This window comes from Perca fluviatilis, chromosome 1, assembly GCF_010015445.1.
Source record: "Perca fluviatilis chromosome 1, GENO_Pfluv_1.0, whole genome shotgun sequence".
NCBI lineage: Eukaryota > Metazoa > Chordata > Actinopteri > Perciformes > Percidae > Perca > Perca fluviatilis.
Genome location: NC_053112.1, coordinates 22,909,214 through 22,933,364, shown reverse-complemented (window position 1 = coordinate 22,933,364; position 24,151 = coordinate 22,909,214). Strand labels below are relative to the sequence as shown.

The window sequence follows — 24,151 nt, the reverse complement described above, 5'->3', positions numbered from 1 at the left end:
CAAAACAAAACATTCAATAAAATGAGACGTTGAAATGAACTGCTGAGCTGTTTAATGTCTAATAAGATTGGGGAAAAGATTTCCTCTGACAATAATGTTGTACAAAATCTAATTTCATGTGCGTAAACCATTCGATTTGTCTGTGTCTGACTTAATATCTGAAGTGAATTAACTATTTTCAGAGATGTCTTGTAGCATTTCAATTTCCCCTGTGTGTGTGTGTGTGTGTGTGTGTGTGTGTGTGTGTGTGTGTGTGTGTGTGTGTGTGTGTGTGTAGATTTATGCGTGACTGGACATGATGAGCTACACCAGCACATTGGTGATGGTCCCGCAGCAAGCTGCTGTGTGGTGGGACATGTCTGATTTACAGCAATCTGAAGACCTTCTGTAAGGGATGCAGGGACAAAAATGAGGGAGGGATTGTAGAAACATAAGATAACAGAAAGGAGAGCAGGTAGTATTGAGTAAAAAGACAGAGCGGGGAGACGTAAAGTCAGGCCTCCTCATTTGGGAGGAAGACGGTGTAATTGCTGACACCTCCACTTCTTGTTTCCCATCATGCATTATTTAGGCAAGTAATGTGTTAGCAGTGGGGTGGCTGACAGGGCAGACGGCGGAAGATCAGAGCAGATGTTTGTGTTAGATGCTCCGAGATGAGATACCGAGATGTGCAATGAAATGGGATGAGAGGTGTGGGATGACACTTGTGAGGAACAAGAATTAGAGATGTCATCTTGCAAAGCAGATTTTTTGCAGCCTCCCAGCCCCCTGCTGGGTTGGAGCCTGATAGTCTCTATTAAACAGCAACCTCTCACATGTCCCCACATGCACCAAGAGTGCACGGTGCTCTACAGGTTTGAAATATTCCAATTAGGCTTGAAAAACAATGTTAGAGCTGGGATCATGTTCACATTGTTTACAGATAACAACAAACCTTGTGTTTCTGTCATTTCTGGATGTTTTAGATCAATTACTAGACTACATATCATGTGTACCTCACCTCATTTCTGCCATCGGTTTTCCTGAGCATTCTGTTTCTGTTGCAATGTTTGTACTAGGATGTACTAGTAAAGACATTGAACTTGCTGAAATAATGAATCCCTCAGAGTCAACAAGTGCAGTATTGAATAATAACTGTCATCATTTTGTTAGGTGGTTAGGTTCAGGTGCTAATTGGAAACTACAGTATGAGACTTTAATTTTTTGAAAATCAAACTCTTCTTCTTTCTTGCATTAAAATGGTTGCTGTTAGGCCATTAAAATATTGCAATAATACACCAGTATTAGAGCTTTTAAAAGAGTTATTCACCAATTTAGCATTGACTTCTAAACATTGTCGGACTCAACATGTACAGTTTTTTTTAAAAGTTACATTGTGTAAGAATTTCGCCTATCTAGCGGTGAAATTGTATATGACAACCAACTGAATATTACTTTCCCTCCCATTCCGAGTGCGTTTTAACTCCTACGGTGGCCGTATGCCAAGATTAACATGGCTTCCAGTACGAGTATCAGTGCTATTGTTATTCTGTATATTGTACAAGATTAATAGTGTAAGGCAATTTTACAGCGTAGGCTACATATCTTTCTCCGTGAGCAGAGTCCGAGATCAGTTGATGCGACGGAGATGCGAGGGAAAGCTAAAGGAAGAAAGAAAGGTCAAGCTAAAGAAAACCATGCTATAGTTAGCCAAGCAACTATAAAACTTCGAATTTACACAAATAGGGTGAATTACCTGTCGAGAAGAAAGCAGGCAACTTTGGCGTCCCTTTTAAAATTCTTACTCCTCTTTCCATCTTGGAAAAGCCACTCCAATATTAACTTTGGTCTTGTTGCTTTGCCTGTCGCGTTGTCATTTTAATTCTCTTTTTCGCTTCCTTGGCGACTCCGTTACATGTCCTTGAGAATAAGTGTGATCCTCCATCTTCAACAGGCTTTCAAATCTGCCGGCAGTCGCGAGTAATCTCCCCCTGGCATTCGTCACGGTGCCACTGCGTGTAAAAGCGCGAAAGGGGGAGCTTGAATTTCCAGGTATGTCCCTCTTTGGCTATTGTATGTATTTTAAAGATGGAGGCACAACATGGCTGCCGCCATTCGAGTGACTCGCTTGTATGTATTCTGAATGGCAGATTCTACACTTACGAGAATACTTTGATTAGTTGGTGGAAGTAATTACGCATGAATGAGCACATATTTGTGAAAGAACAAAGGGTTTTTTGCTAAGAATCAACTCAAAACATGATGTACACAATGTAGCTTTAAAGAATGTAGATTTATGCCGCAGAGCCAGATCATCTTTTTCATTCTATGCTTTCTTCTTCCTTGTCAAAACCTGCCATCAATATTACCCACAATGCAACTGTTGGAGCAAAAAAAAAATGAGAAAAGGAATTATGCTAAGACTGACTGTGCAAGGTTAGATCAGGAGAAAACACTCCGAGATACTGTCATCCTCCTCTTCTTTCTGCCATACCCGCATTATCTGCAGCACCCAGACCTCAATGCCCTGCTGTCAGCCAGCCCCTGCTGTGACTCTGGGGGCCCTCAGACTTATCAGGCATTCTGCTGCGATACTGCTGCAGCAGGACGATGCAATGAGGCCACTGTGTGTGTGTGTGTGTGTGTGTGTGTGTGTGTGTGTGTGTGTGTGTGTGTGTGTGTGTGTGTGTGGGTCAGGTCAGTGTTGGGGGGCCAGCAGTGAGTCCAAACTAAACCTGAATGAATTTCCCTATGAGCTGGGCTCAGGCAACTGCAGGCACAGACCACACACTGTCAGAGAACTCATGCTGTAAAACCGAGTTTGGGGTTAGCTCTGTGGAAGCCATGCATAGAGGATGCAAAGCAGCAGCGTCTGCATGTTTGAAGATAGGAGGATTCACTGTATGTAGGCAAATTGTGAAAATGTGTGACTAGAATTTAACTTATATTTGTTGTTTTTCTTTCTGTTTAAGATGTCTTATAGATGACTGGACACATGGGCAGAGAGAGAAATGGGATGAGACAAAACCTGCAATGTTGTGGTTACCCAGTGTGCCCTCATTCAACTGGTTTCGAAGGCCCTGTACATCCACACAGGTTTTCAGTTATTCTGGCTGATTAGAAGTCAGCTTAGCTTGAAGGTGGGCCAGAACTTTGACGGGAATTACTTGAGGTCATAGGACTCCATTTACCAATAAGAATGATAAAGGTGTCATTTGTTTCACCCAAACAGGTGCAACAAAGTTAACAGTAGACTCAGGAAGATGTCAATAAATTACAGTCTATACACACCCACACAGTCCTGAGGAACAGGTCTAATCAGGAAACAAAATAAAAATCACATTTGTTGGTGTGTAGGGCCTTTACCAGTAACTGATTGCTAATGCTTAAAGCTTTAGTGCGTAACTTTTTGATATTTATAAACGTCCATTATATTCAAGCCATTGCCAAATGAGTTGCTACAAAGCTAATTAAAGTGCTCATATTATGAAAAAATCACTTTTTCTGGGATTTGGGGTGTTCTTTTGTGTCTCTGGTGCTTCCACACACATACAAACTTTGAAAAAAATCCATCCATGCTGTTTTGAGTGAGATACAGTTTCTGAATGTGTCCTGCCTTCAGTCTCCTAGTGAGCTGTTCAAAATCGGCTCGGACTGTGACGTCACAGTCCGAAATGAGCTGGCTAACCACAACTGTTAGCTCGTTAGCATGCTAACCGTTAGCATTAGCATGCTAACGCTAATGCTAACGCTAGCATGCTACGTCGTTCTCAATAGCAAAGCACTGCTACAACACACACAAGTTCACCATAATCTACAAAAGAACTACTTACATGTGCGCCCTCATTTAGAAGTCTCCCAGCTAATCCTGCTTTGTAACTGACCAAAGTTGGAGAAACAGGCTTTCTTTTACTGTCTCTAGAGTTAGCTAGCTGACATGCTCTACATCTGAGCTACTGCGCATGTGCGAGTGCAATCAAAGATAGTACAGAAGAAGAAGAAGAAAAGAGGTCTCACTCTGTAGCTAAAACCATAGACTGTATATTATTAGTGGACAGCCCATCCGGTTTCGCAAAGTGCTGCAAATGCGGAAGTGCCTTAAAGCTGCATTCTATCTGAATTCCAGCAGGGGGCGACACGTGCGGTTGCAAAAGGAGGTCGGTTTCTGTAGAAGTCTATGAGAAAGTGACCCACTTCTCACTTGATTTATTACCTCAGTTCACATTTTTTGAAGAGTTTATGGTCTCAATCGCTAGTTTTAAGTCTTCTGCAACACAGAATGATGTTCATTTTTGAATTATGGTCTCGTTGATTTTAAAATCGGCGAGAAAGCAGGGGTTTTTTTAGGGCGGGGCTATGATGTGATTGACAGTTCGCGGTCTGTCAATCATGACGTTTAGCCATTGACATATGGGTTTAGCAAAGCTTATCCAAGTCCTGTCAACTTCAGCTTTCGAAAGTGACTTTGACACTTTGGTCGCCTAATAATATCTTGTTCAGCGCTCGGGTTGGACGACAAGACACCTCAAGAGTCGGCAGTTCAGTTTTTCTGGTAAGTAACGTGTATTTTTTTAAATACTGTTTTTCGTTAGCGAACGTTAGCATCCCAATTAATATCAGTTTGCTAGCTAGATTGCACCTTGCTAACAAAGCTAGCGGGCTAACGCGATGCAGACCTTATAAACGGATTCAAATATATATTACATATACAGTCGTATACAGTAGCTATGCATAACGGTCTCGCGGGCAATCTATTTTAACCATATATGGTGTTATTGCTAATCGATGCACATGTCTCCCTAACCCCGGGCTAACACTACCATTAAATGTAATGGTAGCTAATGTTAGCTTAAAATCAAAGCCTGATTTAGTTAATGCTATGGTGCAAAGTCATATTAAACCCTATATTCGCACGGGGATTAGAATACTTTTGGGACTGCGTGTGATTTAGAAATTACCCCTTCACATCTGAGTTTGCGGGTGGCGCATTCGCTGCAGGACAAGCAGAGACTGCTTTTACTTGAATATACATGTTCCTTCCCGGAGTTGGGCAACGTATTCCGGAGGTGCCCAAGGACAGGCACATAATATCATCCCCGCCACAGCGGCACCCACACAGCATCACCGTCACCCTCACCCTCGGACAAAGCTGCGGGGGAACGCGTGGACTCGGAGATGGAGGTCTCTAGGGGGGCAGGGGCGGGGGCCAGAATATGCGTTATGCTGTTACACTGATGTCTTTCTTCCACTTACTGTAGTTGTGTCTGCTAATCTATTTGAAGACCTTCTGTCAGCACATTAGTCTGTTTTAAGATGAGTCACATACATGTTACATTCTATATTTACAAGTGCTGTTTATTACCAAAATGTACATTAAAAAAGTGTTGCGTACAATACACATTGTCTAAGATAAATTTGACATGTAGGAGTAGGTTTACTTAATACTGCATGTCCTCAACTGAAGCATAGATTCATGTACAAGCGCATATATTAATATAATTCATTGTGATCTACCATGCCTTAACTACATGTTTGTCTATTACAAACATTTGCCTGTCCTTATCCTTTCTCTTGTGCCTCAGCTGCCATTGGAACCTTACTCCTGCTACCGCTTCACTCCTGCCATCCGCCGGTGCAGACAGCCACCCCCACTGGACCCCACCACTAGCCGGCCTACTGTCTTCCTCTGACGGACCTGCTCCTTCCCAGAAACCACCGACCCGTTCTCCGTCCTGGAAACTTTGACGTGCTTTTCCCCCCTCAGAAACCTGGACTCGATACTTCAAATAAAACCTGTTTATTCACACTGCGTTCTGTTCACCATTCAGCACTTTAGAAATATGTATAAGGCATATAATTGAGATATTTTATGTATAGGATTAAACTGTTAGAATTAGATAGACATTGCATGTCCTTGTATGGTTTTTAGTTTTCATACTTTAAAAATGTCAGTGCAGTAAATATAAGGTACATTGATTTAATTATTACATTGAATAAGTTGTTTATTTTTTCTTTGCAATTTGTGATCATACTTTTGTTATAATGAATTTACAATAACCCTACACAGATTAAACAGCACCTAGTGGATTTTCAATTACCTACTAAACACTTGACTAGGTATTTGAAATATATTTAAATATATAAATTAATCTAAAAGGATTTTGGTGAAGTGTTTTCATGGTGATTAAAATTGACAAGTACATAAAGACACAAGAAAAGCACAAACTACATTTTGCGCTGATCCTTTGTCAACATTCAAGTAAGTATGGTAACATTTAAGAAATCATTTGTTGATTAAAGCCCAAATAGAAACTTTAAATCAATTACAAATTTCATCAAATTACCAATGTCTTGTATGACTACAATACTATATGTTCCTATAGTTACTTCAGAAAAACAACAAATGTAGCTTTAGAAAGACCTTTATTTCACATTGAAATGGGCATTAACTTCAAAAACTACATAAACCACAAACACTGGCAATATTTTTAACATTATGTTTAAAGTGATGAATTAAATAATGTAGTTCACCTTTTACAATCCAGTGTAAATTCCACACATAAATCACTGCTGTGGGTCAAGGTAAAGGCAAACTTCACTGTCACAAGTGAATTCTGCATAATAAAAAGAGGTACTTGAATCACTAGTGCCACATTGTTAATTACAGTAGAAATGGTTGACATTACAAACCACAATATAAAAATATAGCTTAACATATAAAGCTTAAAGCACTTGTGCAGCACTGTTCAGTCAAGTCCAAATGCCTGGGTAAAGAAATAAAAGCTGCCTTTACAATTACAGTGAGCATAGTGTGACAGTCTGTTGGTTGTCTGTATGCACAGTGGAAAAAGAAAAGTAACTATTACTTAATTCTGAGGAATTGGGTTGGGTGCACATGCCATCGTGGCTCTCCACACTCCTATTTCTGAAAGAAAGAAAAAGTGTCATCAATTTCCATTTGAGCCCCTCATAGTTAAATATATATGCACACTAGCATGTAACTGTACTTCATTAATTATCTAGGAGAATACAGATGAATTAACAACAGTGTATTGTTCTTTAGTGTAACTTTAAGTCAGTTAAATGATCTTATTTCTGCTAACGTTAGCTCTTAAAAGCATGTAAAGGCAGTAGCAAGACTTTATCGGTGCTTTATGGTTATTACAGTTAGCCAAACGTTCTAATAAACTTGGTTAAACATTTGCTAATAGTTAGCGTTAGATAATGATAAGCATTGACAATCACCGTTTCGTAGCTAAACTTCAATTTGCAGAAAATTAACGTTAGGATGTTTTACCATAAGTGGCTAGCTAACGTTACAGACAACATGGTAACATCAGATACATTTACTTTACAATATGACTCCTCTTATATGACTATGGGACAAAGATATATTTAAAACCTAGCAAAGCTAAATCTTACCTTGAATTATGTATGCTAGCTTTCAGCAGAAGTTGCATCCAGATTGCCAGTGAACGTGTGTAACGTAACGAAGGGTGTAAGCAGCGTTGCTAACTCAAAAAAAAAGAAATAAAGTCAGATACCGCCCAACTGTCTACGGCTCCTCCCTCACTCCTCCTTCGAGTCTAAAAACGTCACATCCGCAACCACGATGGCTGCGCCCATAAACGCAAACTCGACGACTCATATCAGCTCTCCACAAACCAATGGGTGACGTCACACATGCTCTGTCCATTAATATTAACAGTCTATGGCTAAAACAGAAACCAGGTGAAAAGAGGATCTGCAGCAGTGAGAGAGAGCTGTGCAGTACAACAACAATATGGTGTTTTTTGAAAATTAAACCATGTAAACCTATTCTGGTACAACCTTAAAATACAGTTATGAACCTGAAAATGAGCATAATATGGGCGCTTTAAGACTTTCAGCTTCACACAACTCTCTCTGTATTTCTACGCACTATAGCTTTAACGTACACTAAAGCCACCAAGTGTTCTATAATTCTCTCTTTCTTTGCATCTCTATTGTCAAAATCTGAAACAGCCATGTGTGCATTCCTTCTCTCTCTCTCTCTCTCTCTCTCTCTCTCTCTCTCTATTTATATGTCAAAGTCGTACTGTCTTACTGCCAGACCTTGCTGACATGCAGGATCTGGGACGGTTACAAATGGAAACAACACAGAAAGTGTTTGGTCAGGACTTTTGATGGCCAACATACATTTATCACTATGATAGGACCATCGTCAGTAGCCGGTGTGTAGAGAATATTTGTGTAAATGTGAGTTTGTGTAGTCATAGTTGTCAAATTTTCCCTTAGAAATGTGTGCTTTTTTATCTGTTATGATTGATGTATTTTTCTAATTATCCATTGAGGCAAATTCTAAATTAATATATTCTGCTATATTAGGTCATCTAGATGATCATATATCATTGATATCTAAAGTGTCAACTGAGTGTCTATATATATATACTACACTAACACTTGTGTGTGTTATACATCACCTGGTTTGTCGTAGGGGGATAGGCAGGGAGATACATAAAAATGGGTCGAAGGTGTTGCTCTGCTTAAGGCAATGAGGGCACGTCAGAGAAGACCTGGAGACAGACAGAGAGAGAGCAATTTTAATCATTTTTGCTATACATGACCTCAGCTCACCGTACACTCTGAGTTTTGATATTCTTGAAAGAAATATTGCATCTTTCTTCCCAATTTTATCCTGCTTGACTCAATTTTTTGTCCATTTTACCTTCAGCCGATACAGTCACAAAGCATACATTCGACTAAGGTGCTTTGGAGAGGAAAGCTCTCTTAACTTAACAGAACTGTTGGACAGATGGATTGACTGATAGCGCCACCCCTACATACATGCCAAATCCTCACATTTCCTCATAAGTATGGAGTAAATGTGCAGTAGAATTTGACTGTCGTATGTACTGCATGCAGTTAGAACCCCTATAGTAGTTGAATGTGAATATTCCAAGTGGACAGTGGTGAATACTAAGCACTGAATCAGGCCATCTGGACTCAATTTGCTGCTGAGAAAAGGGCAGCAAAGCAACTGAGGTGGGATGCTGTTCAGAATTTTAGCACAAAAATCACAGAGTTAGGCTGGTAAGATATTGCAGTAAATTAAACTGTATCCTAAAGAACACACTGAGCTCGAGAGGAGAAAAAGAGTACTATAGAGAGAGAAGAAAAGGTAAAGGATGAAAGGTGGAGGGGATATTTAAAGGCAGAGAGGAACGTGAAGAGAAATGGGTAAGCTCAAAGGAACAAAGATGACTTGAGAATAAAATGAAGGGCAGCAGACACAGTGGAGGTTGGAAAGGCAGAGGGAACAAAAGTGGAGAGCAAAGAAGATGAAGATGAAAAGAAAGACAACAAAGTGCAGGGCTCAGTGGGAGGACAGATTAAAAATGAACAGACAGTCGAGCAGGATAGTCAAGTTGACAAAAATAACAAAGCAAAGCTGATGGAGAACAAAGACACGGACAGGACCCGTCAAGGTCTTTGAGCCGACACACGGCTGATCAGAGTGAATGAAGGACATGAGGGTAGAAAAACTTGGTAACCCAACCTGCAGTATGGGCTGATATCAGCAAAAGTATGCAGCCAAATACAGTTTTCAAAGACAGATAGTACTCAGTGACCTCATAATGATCTCGAAACCAGGAAATTCCAACTTCCCAGTTCAACTGGAACACAGCATGCGTGTTAAATATGTAGCTACAGGAGACAGTTACCTTAGCTTAGCTTAGCTTTGTTTTTTTTGTTGAAAGACTGCAAACAGGAGAAATAGCTAGCCTGGCTCTGTCCAAAGGTAACAAAATCCACCAACACATGTGAAACTCATTAGCACATTAAACAATGAACATGAAACAATTTGTCAGGCTATGCATTAGCTATTTCTTGGTCAGGTGCAGTAACTTTTACCTTTAGACAGAGCAAAGCTAGCAGTTTCCCTCCATTTTCAGTTTTTATGCTAACCTAAGCTAATTAGCTGTTGACTCTAGCTTTATATTAAAAGCACAAACATAATATTGATCTTTTTTGTATGTGACTCTTGGCAAGAAAGTGACTTAACACATTTCCCAAAATGTTGAAGTATTCCTTTAAGACATACATGTACAAAATGACACAGCGCTAGTTAGGCTAACAATCTCTTTTTTGTTGCTCTATGACTTCTGTGGTAAGTGTAACTGGGTTTATCCTGTCAGCTATTAAGGTGTTACAGCTCTAACCTGTGTTTCATAAAGAGCCAAGTAACATCTGTGTGTCCTGGTCTCAAACATGTTCACAAACATTTTACTGCAAATACTACCAGGAATTAGGGCTGGGTTTTGTTAAAAAATATTCGATACCGGTACCGATACCAATACCATGACTTTGATACCGGTTCCTAAACAATCCATTTTTTTTTACCAATTTTATAAAACAAAAAGAAATTACAACATTACACATTACGGCACAAATCTTTTTATTTATTTTTCAGCTCCTACTACTTGAGCCCAGTCTCTGTGCGTTACAGAGTTTTTCCTGCGTGTCTCTGTGACGTGCAACGTTAGACAGCCAATCACAAACACTACTAGATCTTGGTAGAAGCATGCTGCGTGTTTATTGGCTCACTGACTCTGATGAGTTAACTTTTAATTGAATATTGATTAATAATTTAACTTTTAAAATGCATATTAAAAAGGTGGCTAATACCATCAGATATAATCTGGCTAACTTTAGACACATAAGGCCATATCTAACCACAGAGGCAGCCAAACATTTTATGCATGCCATGATCTTTTCCCACATCATCATAATGTTTCACAAGCTGGTCTCAAGCAAACATGACAACTCTTAAACCAATAGAAACCCTTTATAAGCAAACTTTAATCAGCTATCACTACTGCCATATCACTACTAAATACAACTTATTTAATTTTGACAGTTTTTTTACATTATCTAGATGCCTGGCTCATTTTCAAAATATTATATTGGCTTGCACCTCCACCACTGGGTGAATTTATACAACAGAATAACAGCAGTGGCAGGGCAACTAGGACAGCCACCAGGGGAGACTATGTTGTACAGTATAGACGTAGTAAATTTGGCCAAACAGTCTTCTCAGTATGGGCCTCAAATTATTGAACGCCTTCCTACTGAACTCAGAGAAAGCACCAGCTATCTATCATTTAAAACCACACTCAAGAGATGGATTAAAAAACAATCAAAATTGCAATCATCAATAGCTGGTTTACCTCATCCTAGGTACTGCCCTTCATTGTATTGTACTTATTTTTTACTTTGGTTTTGTCCCTCTCTCTTTTCTCTTCTTTCTTAATTTGCTTTCTATCTTTCTTGCATTCTTTTTTTATCATTGTAATATGATGATGTGTTGACCTGCCAAGGGACTACAGATGAAAATTAGCTTTTTTGCTAACTCTGGCACATTTACATTTTGAGTGTAAACAAAAAATGTCAACTGATGTGCATTGCCCCTTTTAAATAAAAATGTTTTTCCGATACTTAATACTTTAGAGGCAATTTGGTCGGTTCCTAAAAACTATTGAATTCAGTACCCAGCCCTACCAGGAATCCCTCAAAAGATTGTGTGATGGAAACAAGCAGTAGTCTGACACTGAAATAATGGCGTGGGAATGGATAAGCAAATACAATAAAATTCAGCTCTGACTGCAAATCCACATTAAGTTTCCAGTTACGCACATTCCTAGTGTGAGTAATGCTTTTATCTTAACAAACCGTGAGTGAAACCAAGCCTCAAATAACCTGTTGTCCTTTCCAAAACCTGAGTGAAATCTAACCTTTTCATATGGCAATCAAGTGAAAACACTATGGTTCAGTTTGTTCTCGAGTCACATAATCCTCCTCTCATAGTGTTGGAACATAATCCTTTCATTTACGTCATTTAATGCAATTTGGTGGCTGTGTTGCCTTCTGTGTACTCATTTTGAGCTGATTCAAACACATTACATTTTCTACTCAAACTATTTCTCTAAGGCAACTTGACAAACATGGTTGAGTTAGCCATTTGTCTCCATCTGAGAGAAACCTATTATCCTCTATAGGATCATAAGCTTTATACAAGCTTAAAACTGCAGATGCAGCATTTTTGAAAAAGCAAGTCTGGATATTGCTAATAAGTTGCTGGATATAAGTTTTTAATGTGACTTCTGTTTTGCACCAAAAACTTGAAAAGCAGTGTTTTGATACCTGCTGATATTCATTTTTGCTGTTGTTTGTATTTGATTTTGAAGCAAAATTATTGCAATGTCTCTCTTAACACTTGACAGCTTTTAGTGTGTTCATGCACATGTGTGTGTGTTTGTGTGTGTGTGTGTGCGTGCGCGTTGCCAGATGCTCGTTTCATCTCCCAGTGTCTCACTAGGATTTCTGCCAGTTGAACGGTATCCAAGTTTGTGGAGATAAAAACTTGTCAAATGTACAAATATGCTGGAAATAACAGCTGAACAGTTTTCAAACTCCACATTTCCTCTCTGTCAGTGTTGTAACCATTGTGCCGTGGCAGCCAGTCACAGGCTCGCTAATGATGCCAGTTTGTACTCGGAAAAATGGAGTGACAGGCTGTATTCACTCACACATATATTCCTGCTGGTGTTTGTGTGTGTCTGTGTGATAGACAGAGAGCAAGGGTTTTATTGTGTGTACAATGTTCAGGTGTCAAACCAAAAGACCACCAGTCTTTATACCTGGAGCTGTACCAAATATACCCACAAACACACGCATGCACAACACAGCAGTAGCTGCTCTTTTTTTATCATAAAGAAAGTTGAGCTGCTCTGCTTGGAGCTGCATAAATAACACTCTATCAGCAGCATCGCTCAACATTATGCAGTACCACGTTGCTCTTCATCCAAATCTGCGTGTATAGGTTTAAAATCATCCACCCTCTACTCACCAGAATAAATTATTTTCTCTGATTTAAAGACCTGGCTGGACATTTGGCCCTCTACAGTCCCTGTTGGCTGCGTTGCTTTTTAAATTAGGTATTGTATTAATGTATGAGTGTTTTCTATAACAATTTACTTTAATGAGGCTGCTTGTAAATGTTAACATGCACAAAGTAATGTCACTGCAGCTCTATTGACGGACATTTAAGCAGCAAAACTAACTGCAGTTATAAACTTGACAGAGGAAACAGCTTTAGCTTCTGAAACAATCAATGAAGTTAAGCTGATGTTTCTCGAACGTCTCTCTGGGGACGCACTTACAAATGAAGCTGTCCGTCAGACAGCAGCTCTGCTATGTTCACATTTTAGAGAACGTTAATATACGATCCGACCGGCCCGATCTATAACGTTAGATTAACCACGGCGCCACGGATATACGTATTGCTCTCTCTCTCTCTCTCTCCCCATTTTGCTCTGTCATGCCTCTTTGTTTACATGCCACGAGTGAAAAGACTTCCGCAAAGGATACATCGGTGTATCCTCGATTATAGCTCCTCCGGGGAGCCTCCTCGATCCTCGCTCCTCGATGTACATGTGAGGAAGAGGGACGTCCTTCAACATGGCGCACTGAGAAAAATTTCCGTGTCACAAGCTGGAGGATCGAGGAGGTTGCTACAAATTTAGGAATTGGGAAAGGCCCATGGTGTCAGGAATGAGCTGATGTTTGCTGCTCGAAATAGAATGTATTTGACGGCCTACGGAAAAACATTTACTACCATATTGGTATTTCTTTCAGTCTGTGAAAACGCAGCAGAGTGCAAAATCTGACGCAATGGCAAGTTATAAGGGTGGTGAATAAACTGTGATGTCATGTGAGGCAATCAATGCGTAAAGCTATATAATTTGAGTTTGCACACATAAACAAACAAACAAAAGATTTAATTGCACCTTTTGATTCCATAAATTCACAGTTTAAAAAGACTCAAGTTTGATCTTGAGTCTTTGATCTTTGACCAAGTGTGTGCAGAATACAGAATTATAGCACCTGGCTAGTTTGTTACGGACGAATCATCACTGCACATTCATGAGTCAGCTTAAGGCATGTTCTGCATTAGATGCAAAAGTACTCATCATACCCACCAGTGAGTTTTACAAGTTTTGATCAATTGTATCAATACAGATTTGATGCAATGATTATTGGTAAATAAAAAGAGACAAAAGGTGACTTGCATTATTTGTAAAATAAAGAAATTACGAACCGTTATTTAGTTAATATGACAAGCATCTAAACAAATCATGCTTGTTTGGGCGACCTAAGTCTCAATTGTGCCAGATGGTAGGAGCCACATCACCAAAACAAATCCACAGCAAACTTAGGGCTGCATTATACAGTATGTCATAGTTGTCTATAGGTCAGTGCTCCTCCGGGGACTGAAAGGGAGAGAGCTCATGAAAGTTAATTTTTTAGTCAAGTCAGTCAGTCATGTGTCACTGGCTGTGGATTGGAGGGCACGCATCTACTTTAACTTTTTAAAACACCAATTTTTTGGGCAAAAGCTTCTTTAACCTTGACAGAAGCCAATGTTATCTCTCTCTCTCTCTCTCTCTCTCTCTCTCTCTCTCTCTCTCTCTCTCTCTCTCTCTCTCTCTCTCTCTCTCTCTCTCTCTCTCTCTCTCTCTCTCTCTCTGTGTAAGCTTTTGGCTCTTTGGGTACTGCAGCTCAGGGCTAATGTGGCTCACACCTGTACATTGCTTCCATGAAAACATTGTATTTAGCACTAAACAATGGAAAGCTACAACAGCAGCACATCTGAGAAGCTGGAACCATAAATATGTTTGGTAAAATGCCTTGCTTGAAAAATAACTAATGATTAAATGTCTAAATGCGACGAATGGATGAATCAAATTAATACTTAATAATTGATTGATTATTTCAGCTCTAAATTGTCATCTCAATTCTAAGAAGGCAAAATCCCTAAATGTTTGCCTTACTTGGCTTCATCTGACTACATTTTCAGGACCAGAGTCAAATGTCATTGTCACAGTGTTAGTCATGTGATGTGTGTAGGCTCCAGTGGTTCAGGTATGTACATGCTGGTGTGGGTAACTACTGTATAACTCAGAGTGAGGTGGCAAATGACTGGGCAGATCACTTTTGTTTTTGCAATCTTTTGATCAAAGAATTACTTTAAGAATTACTTTAATTTCATAATGCCCTGCAGTAACTGGTTAGCACCCACTTTAAGTGTGGTAATATGGTTGGAGGGAGAGTGGTGCGTGAGGCTGGGTTCGGAAAAAGCACTGTGGGTGGGGAAAGCATCAAAATCAAAGTAAGGAAGGTCAACGTCTGGCCATATTCTCAGCAGCAACTCAGATGTGTAGCGTGGAACGACCACACGGATGCCTCAGAGAGGTCAGCGCGAGCACATCGTAACCTGTGTGAAAATTGGAGCCCCAGGAGACCATCTTTAAAGATGAGGAAAGTTTGCACTGTTTTATGAAGCGTTGAGTCTTCAAAGAATTTGGCATAAATATATTTAATTGGTGGAGAGAACTTCTCATACTGGACAGCTTTCAGTTTTGCTTTGTTCATGGCTCTTCGCTCAACTTTTCAGAGACTGAGAACAGAACACTTGCATGTTTTTTTTTTTCAGTTTCCTTGGTTTCAATTGCTCTGTAAACCTGGAAATCACAAAAACTAGAGTTTGTATCTGACAACATTTATTATTCAAACTGTTCGATATCCAAAATGTTTTCACATTAAATTTGCATCCATATAAAAGCCACTGTGATAAGACAAAAAATTCTCAACTATCTTGTTTGTCAAGAAGGAGATAGAGGCTGGGGCTTTCCGCACGTCTCCCAGGCCATTAAATATAGATGCCACAAACTCAGAGCGACAGACAGAGAAGGAGGGAAGGAGGGAGGGGAAGAGGCTTTGACAAAGACTCATTTAAACACCGCAGCACAACAGAGTGACTTGAGCACCGACTCCCACATCGGCAGCCCAAACCACAAGACAGCCCCGGCTCTAATCGCAAACATTTATTCAGATCAGACAACTCCACTGAATGCCTCTGAGGAGCATCTCTGTGAGATATAAAAAGAATCAGGAAGGAAGAAGAGGAAAGAAAGAGAGATCAACCAAGTGATTGAGACAGAAAGGAGGGAAGGCCAGAGAGAGTAACAGATAGAGACGGAGACAGACAAAAATAAGACGCTGCGAAATTGAGAGGGAGTGATTGCTCTTTTGTTAGTGTGCTTTTAGATCCAAAGTGACTCCAGTTCCCGAGCGATTAAAGAAGGTAAGGAGAAGGAGAGGAGTGAAAAAGGAGAGTAGATGAAGTAATAAGTCTCCTAACTCAAAATGAGACAAAGTAATGTGATGAGAATATAAATGGATATAAAGCATATTTACACTGAAGGCCTGATGAAACCCAGAGAAGAAAACAAATTACAAACCATCCGGGTATCTTGGTCTATTATTTATGAAATGAGAGTGAGTCAGTGAGAATGAGGGGATAATACTGCCTCAGAGTTTAGAAATGGATCTAGACTCAGTGGTTTCAATTAGAGCATAACTTGTGTATGTGATGTGGTTTGAAGCAGAGCAGCCAGCACTTCATTAAGGTCTTGGAGGGAGAAAGTAATATAAGTTAAATAACACACTTTTATTTTATTTTTCTACAATATGAAGAAGATAGCCAATATAGGCTGTAAGAGAATTGTTAACTGAGGAGTGCTTCATTTATTCACTAATGGTGTTTTTCCATTACGTGGTACCTGCTCGACTCGCCTCGACTTTACCCGCCTTTTTTGTTTTTTCCATTATGAAAAAAATGTCTGAGAGAATAATCAGTAATCACTGCGTCATTATTGCTAGCAACAGACGGGGGTGTCCTGAACAAACCGCCATTTTTAAATAAATTTAGTTTAGCCAGCGTTTTTCTATTTTTTTTTTTTGCTGCCTCCAGTTTCTTTTGAAACAAAGACCCTGTTTACACGTACATGGTTATTTTTACAAACAGAGACATTTCCCTTCGTTTGTACCCTTCTTTTACACACAAACGGAGAATTCGCCTCTGAAACCGAGTCTTTCTAAAAACTGCGGCCAGAGTGGAGATTTTTGAAATCTTCGTTTGCACATTTGCATGTAAACTGAGACAAACGGAGGTTTAGGCAGCCGAGAGACAGAAAGAGGAAGTGATTCGTTGCTGTTGTTGCTATTTTCGGGATTCTGATTGGCTAACGTGGGCTTGAGTTTCTCGTTACACTGCCACCTACAGGTTTGGCATGCTCTTGACGGCATTGATGGCATATATACACGGGTACGTGTAAACGAACACTTTTCTGAAAACTGACAGCTGTGCACGATGTTATTTTTGAAAACGGAGAGCTTGAAATGTCCGTTTATGAAAATAGCCGGCCACGTGTAAACGTAGCAAAAATGTGTCTTCTGGCTGTGGCAACAGAATCAAAAACAAAACACCTTTGACGTTCTGTATGTGTGTGTCGCGTTTTACACATAAAATAATTACAATGTTTAAAGAGATTTGTTTACTATTTTGAAATGAACGACTACATTACACTCAAGCAAGCTTAAAGTTTTAGACTTCATCAGGACTTACCAATAATATGTCTTAAATAATCCTCGTGGTGAAAATTGGCAGTCGCAGCTAAAATGGGCTCTTAGAACAAAGGAACACAGTTAGTCGTGTTGTAGTTCAGGTTTTAAAAAGTTACAAAAAAAGTTGTGTTTGTCTTTCAAATAGTGGCTTTCTTTCAGCGTGTGGTTTGCAGCTCTTGTGTGTCCTGCCGCTTGAAGCCTCCAGCTTTTCCCTTTTTTCTTCCTAAATGAATCCCTTAAAGTGCTCATACAGGTGCAGGTCATATAATTAGAATATCATGAAAAAGTTGATTTATTTCAGTAATTCCATTCAAAAAGTGAAACTTGTATAATGTATACATTCATTCCACACAGACTGATATATTTCAAGTGTTTATTTCTTTTAATTTTGATGATTATAACTGACAACTAATGAAAACCCCAAATTCAGTATCTCAGAAAAGTAGAATATTGTGAAAAGGTTCTATTAGGAATATTGAAGACACCTGGTGCCACACTCTAATCAGCTAATTAACTCAAAACACCTGCAAAGGCCTTCAAATGGTCTCTAGTTCTGTAGGCTACACAATCATGGGGAAGACTGCTGACTTGACAGCTGTCCAAAAGACGACCACTGACACCTTGCACAAGGAGGGCAAGACACAAAAGGTCATTGCTAAAGAGGCTGGCTGTTCACAGAGCTCTGTGTCCAAGCACATTAATAGAGAGGCGAAGGGAAGGAAAAGATGTGGTAGAAAAAAAGTGTACAAGCAATAGGGATAACCGTACCCTGAGTAGGTTTTTTAAACAAAACCCATTCAAAAATGTGGGGGAGATTCACAAAGAGTGGACTGCAGCTGGAGTCCGTGCTTCAAGAACCACCACGCACAGACGTATGCAAGACATGGGTTTCAGCTGTCGCATTCCTTGTGTCAAGCCACTCTTGAACAAGACACAGCGTCCAAAGTGTCTCTCCTGGGCTAAAGACAAAAAGGACTGGACTGCTGCTGAGTGGTCCAAAGTTATGTTCTCTGATGAAAGTAAATTTTGCATTTCCTTTGGAAATCAATGTCCCAGAGTGTGGAGGAATGGAGGAGAGGCACAGAATCCACGTTGCTTGGAGTCCAGTGTAAAGTTTCCACAGTCTGTGATGGTTTGGGGTGCCATGTCATCTGCTGGTGTTGGTCCACTGTGTTTTCTGAGGTCCAAGGTCAACGCAGCTGTCTACCACGAAGTTTTAGAGCACTTCATGCTTCCTGCTGCTGACCAACTTTATGGAGATGCAGATTTAATTTTCCAACAGGACTTAGCACCTGCACACAGTGCCAAAGCTACCAGTACCTGGTTTAAGGATCCCTGTTCTTAATTGGCCAGCAAACTCGCCTGACCTTAACCCTATAGACAATCTATGGGGTATTGTGAAGAGGAAGATGCGAAACGCCAGACCCAACAATGCAGAAGCACTGAAGGCCACTATCAGAGCAACCTGGGCTCTCATAACACCTGAGCAGTGCCACAGACTGATCGGCTCCATGCCACGCCGCATTGCTGCAGTAATTCAGGCAAAAGGAGCCCCAACTAAGTATTGAGTGCTGTACATGCTCATACTTTTTCATGTTCATACTTTTCACTTGGCCAACATTTCTAAAAATCATTTTATTTTATTTTTTTTATTTTTTTATTGGTCTTAAGTAATATTCTAATTTTCGGAGATACTGAATTTGGGATTTTCATTAGTTGTCAGTTATAATCATCACAATTAAAAGAGAGAAATATATCGGTCTGTGTATAATGAATGAATATAATACACAAATTTCACTTTTGGAATGGAATTACTGACATAAATCAACCTTTTGATGATATTCTAATTATATGACCAGCACCTGTATTATGCTTTTTGGCTTTTGCCCTTTCCTTTATTGTGTTATATATCTTTTTTTTGTGTGCATGTTATAGGTGCTAGCATGGCACTCCCTCATGCTCTGCAACTGACTAGCTAGCAGTACTTACTGCACATGTGCGATTCCCAACAAAGATGGTACAGAAGTGAGATGCCTCACTCTGTAGCTAAAGAAGAGAGCTCAGCACACAGGGTGAAAAGAGGAGCTGCCGCAATGTGCAGTACAACAAATATATGGTGTTTTCTCAAAATTAAACCACATAAACCTATTCTGGTACAACCTCTAAATATAATTCTGAACCTTAAAATGAGCATAATATGAGCACTTTAATGAATCTCTCCCACACACCTGCAGTACTGGGTTAAATCAGCGTACACAAACACACCCCCTTGTGTGTCATATGTCATATCAATTCTGACCCTTATCAAAACTAACCCCATAAACTTCCTGAAAGACCTCTCGTAACACTGTAATCAGCTGATCTGATAGTGGCACATACAGACAGGTGTGTGTAAATGTGAATAGTGTGATAGAGAAGGAAGAAGAGACAGAGAAAGAGACTGAAGGAGATCTTCAACAAACATCTTCACCCCTTAGAGTCGCTTGTCTTTTCTACAGCTGACTCGGATTCAGGACAAGCCGTTTCAATTAATCAGGCAGAGAGCATCATGGGAGACAAGGCTCCGCAGGGATACAGTCTGACTCTAAGCGTTCAATCCACTATCTGCCAATGAGGGAATGGGATAATCCCATGAATTAATGTCTGGTTAACTTCGCAGGGTGGTGGTCAATACTGTACGAGTGTCAGAGGTTGATCTTTTTTTTTGATTGGATCACACACTAATCTGCTTCGGGTCGACTGTGTGTGATGGACCAAACATGACAGGACCACTCTCCAGGGTATTCAGACTGTGAGCAACATGATCACTTCTCACATTTGACTAAATCCATGTTCCAGAGTGTACAGTAATTTATATGTGGAGCTAAAAGCTTTTTTTATTCTTGTTTGAAAGTCATGTATGTTTTGGTTGAGGGGTGATCTCTCTTTCTATAAATCTCCACTCAACCCACACACAAATAAGTCATAAGCCGATGGCGCCCAAACTGCCTGTTATACAGGAGAGAAGCCACTTCAGTTTTTGGCTAAACCTTTCACAGTGCTTGCTTTTTTGCGTCATTTAACTTTTAAAATAGTGTTAAAATCTCTTCTCGTTCTTGTGTCGTACCCTGTATCATCTCGTCCCGTGAGCTGAGTGTCTCGTCACACCCCTAAAAAAGACTTCTCTACTACTGCCAAATTAGTTATTTCAAATAATCTGATCGTCCAATCACAACATTAAAGTCTGAAATGAAACAAGCCTTTCTCCTTATTTACCATTTTATATCACAGTTATATTGATCAGGAATCAAGTGGAAAGCGAAGAGGTGATGTAAATGTACACAGCCAAGACTGTGTCGACCAGGTTACTGAAAGGTCTTGAGTCAATTCCATTTGAGGGTCTATTAAACTAGAGAACCTCAGTTTGACTTTCCTCTGTAAATGAAGCATGAGGGACATGAGGCAGCACAAAAGATGGATCCCCTGAATCCTTCACACGTCTGTCTGACCTACTTTCTCGAGATACTCATTCTTATCCACAGAGGAGAAAAAATATTCTCACCTGTGCTGAATACCTATTCTCTTTAATGGTATGTATTGCACTCTAAACACAACCTCAGGACATTAGATATAGTGCCTGGTGGGATCCAGCCTGCCTACTGCATAATTGATAAGGAACTTAAGATAGAAAGTCCTCGTCCTACTTCTTACTAAGAGCTTGGAGTTATAGGCTTTTGACTGAAGTTTTGGCCTTTTTTTTTGGTCAATTTTTATACAGTATATCAGGATAAACCCCTTGAGGTCCCAAAACAAATACTCACAAGAACAAATAGAAAACACCTCAATGCAAAAGAAAAAACAAGAAAATCTACTTAATAAAAGGAACACAAAAGAGCTACAACCTCAGGATAGACTATAATAAGAAGGAATTATCAAACTATAGAGTAAGTCAGTGATAGCATTACTTAAACACATGCAATTTGTTTTAATGTTGCAAGTTGCTCAAACTCGGAAACTTGTTCTCCCAAAGTATTTAATGAACCCTTAATATTGTGTTATGAATGGGATTCACAGTGTGCAGAGTAAATGATCTCCTTGTTTCAATTAACTACGATGAAACTTTAAAGTTTCTTCTAGACTAGTTCTTGGTCATTTACGCATGACAGAATGAAAGGTTTAGACAATGTAGATACAGAATCTACTCGACCAGACTTGATCTCACACAGTCACACTGCAGCCATCTTAAATTTCTAAATAGTTACAGAGACTAAAAAGCACTGGATTTGACAAACGGGGAACAATCAGCTCAAGTTAGAAGTAAAACAAAGCTTTTGGAATATCTGAGCATGCTGCTCATGTCTACGCGTCTCACTTGTACTGAGCCTGGAAGTGTTCCTGGACAAAACTATGTCGATCTCGAGGCTGTTGTGTGCTGGCTGAACTGGGACTGGAAGGATCCTCCAGTGAACTGGGTCCCTGCAGACAAAGAGACAGCAAAAGAGGGACAGAAAGGAGACAAATAATCACTTTAGTGGACATGGTATATATATGTATATGTATATATATATATATATATGTATATACATATATATATATATATATATATATATTGAGAACATTCTTTGCAGGCAGATGGCAAAAATACAAATACAAATCATCATTATCTTCAGAATAATATTAAGACACTTTGAACACTACTTTCCCACATCCCGTCTGATAAATAGCTTAGGAAACCGTAGGAAAGACTTTCTTTTACCATCTGTATTTACCCATTTGCCCAAATGAATATCAGGCATTAGATATATGGCAAAAGATAATTTTGTTGCACAGGAAGAGATAATGCAAAACTCTCTTTAACAGAAGCCAACAAGCACTCGTGTATAGTAGCTTTAACCAGACGTAATTGCAGATATGGACAGAATGGGAGATGAAATAATATAACTCAACTTCTTGGACTTTGCCCTTTGCCTGCAGTATTTAGAGACAGTATGCTTTACAAAAAGTGAAATCCGGAATAATGAGGTGTGAGTCTTGTCAGCAATTTTGCTCACTAAAATGTGCTTCTTCAATAAACAATGAGATGATCAAACAGACACATACAGATATATATGTGGAGGGAGAAACAAAGTGAGACAATTCAATTAAATAGGAAAAAGGTGATTCATAAAATGTTAGAGCAGGGAGGTATTTAATCTGTCAGGAAGAGCAGGAAAGTTTAAACAGTCAACAGAGATTAATGTCACATAAATATCTGAGATATCAATCAACTTTCAGTGTGACGCCAATGTCTGCTGAATAAACTAAATGACTGATAGGCCTACCCTGCATGCTGTGTCAGACTCCGCAGGAGGGCAAAGTGAAGAAACAGAGGAACAGATTGCTAAATCTTTATCTTGTAAAGTTGATATTGAAGCTGTCAGTGAACACAAGGTGGTAATGATCGATTTAACACACTAAAGGCCGTTTTATGGTTCTGTGCAGGCTCCACGCAGAGCTTTCGCCTTAGCCTACATAAGTAGCCTGATGTTTATACTTGTGCGCTGGTGTGTACGTCGAGCTGGCATGTGTGTGTGTGTATGTGTGTGTGTGTGTGTGTGTGTGTGGAGCAAGGGAGAAGTGAGAGAGTGACGGCGATTAACTTCGGCGCGAGTACCAACTCTAGAGGCATAGTGAGACAAACAAAGTGTCTCCCCTGTGCTTTCTGACCACGGTGGGAAAGCTGTAGCAGGAAAAGTTAACCCTCTCCTTGATTTCATGTTGTTTATGGGGAAGGAGAACCAGGAAATGAGCCAGGGGAAATGGAACGCTACCAAGCCATGGCCAAGCGACGTGCGTCGTTGCGACGTGTAGTTACATTTTTCGAGAGGTGCACGTCTGGCTACGGCGTAGGGTCTGGTGTAGACGCAGAGGGGTCTGCGGGGGTACGCCGTCAATTCTACACAGAAGCATAAAAAGGCCTTAAAGCAGTTCAGTCGAGGTCTGCTGCTACATGAAGTTCTGCTGTGGTGTCAGCATCATGGTGTTAGTAAGGAAAAAGTAAGAGTGTTGGTAATTTGTCTGATACTACAGATGGACATCCTGTACCTATTAGGCCTATGTATATTACTACAGCACAATTTAAGATGTGCTCTTTAGTTGGATCAACAATGGAGCAACGATGCCGGATGACCTGTGTCAGCGGATCTAGACGGACCTCTGCTGCTCTGTGCGGAGGGCCAAACATCGTTCATCTGCACACACTGCCATGACACAAAGCTGAAAACTGTGCATTGCAGACTTCTTTAAAGGCCCTGCACACCCACACAGGTGTTCTTAATTACTCTACCAAATTCAGGGTTTCCGCTATATACATTTAGCCGCTATTAAATTAATTCTGTAGCTGCTTCAGTATTTTATGAAATGTCATGAAGTCGTCGCTCCACTGAACTCAAGCGAACAGTCATCTGCTCTCTCTCCCCTTTGAGGGTGAGCAACTGGAATGGTGACAGGACGTCATTACAGGCAAAGTCATGACAACCAAATAAACAACAGTGTATAGCGGTTAATCAGGCAGAGTGACAAACAGCGATGACAGCTGATTTACCATGAAAACGCAGATCCCGTGAAGTATGACATCTACTACAGTACAGGCCAAAAGTTTGGACACACTTTCTCATTCAATGCGTTTCCTTTTTATTTTCATGAC

General features: G+C 40.0%; 1 protein-coding gene across 1 annotated transcript in view; it reads right to left on the bottom strand.

Moving 5' to 3' along the window:
* Positions 1–24,151, bottom strand: part of usp43a (ubiquitin specific peptidase 43a) — a 118,030-nt gene that overhangs the window by 55,208 nt on the left and 38,671 nt on the right. Inside the window, exons 3-4 of the mRNA XM_039814967.1 lie at positions 21,839–21,942; positions 8,442–8,534 (exon numbers count right to left, since the gene is read on the bottom strand). Of these exons, the coding sequence (XP_039670901.1) occupies positions 8,442–8,534; positions 21,839–21,942 (197 nt within the window). The remainder of the gene's footprint in view (positions 1–8,441; positions 8,535–21,838; positions 21,943–24,151) is intronic.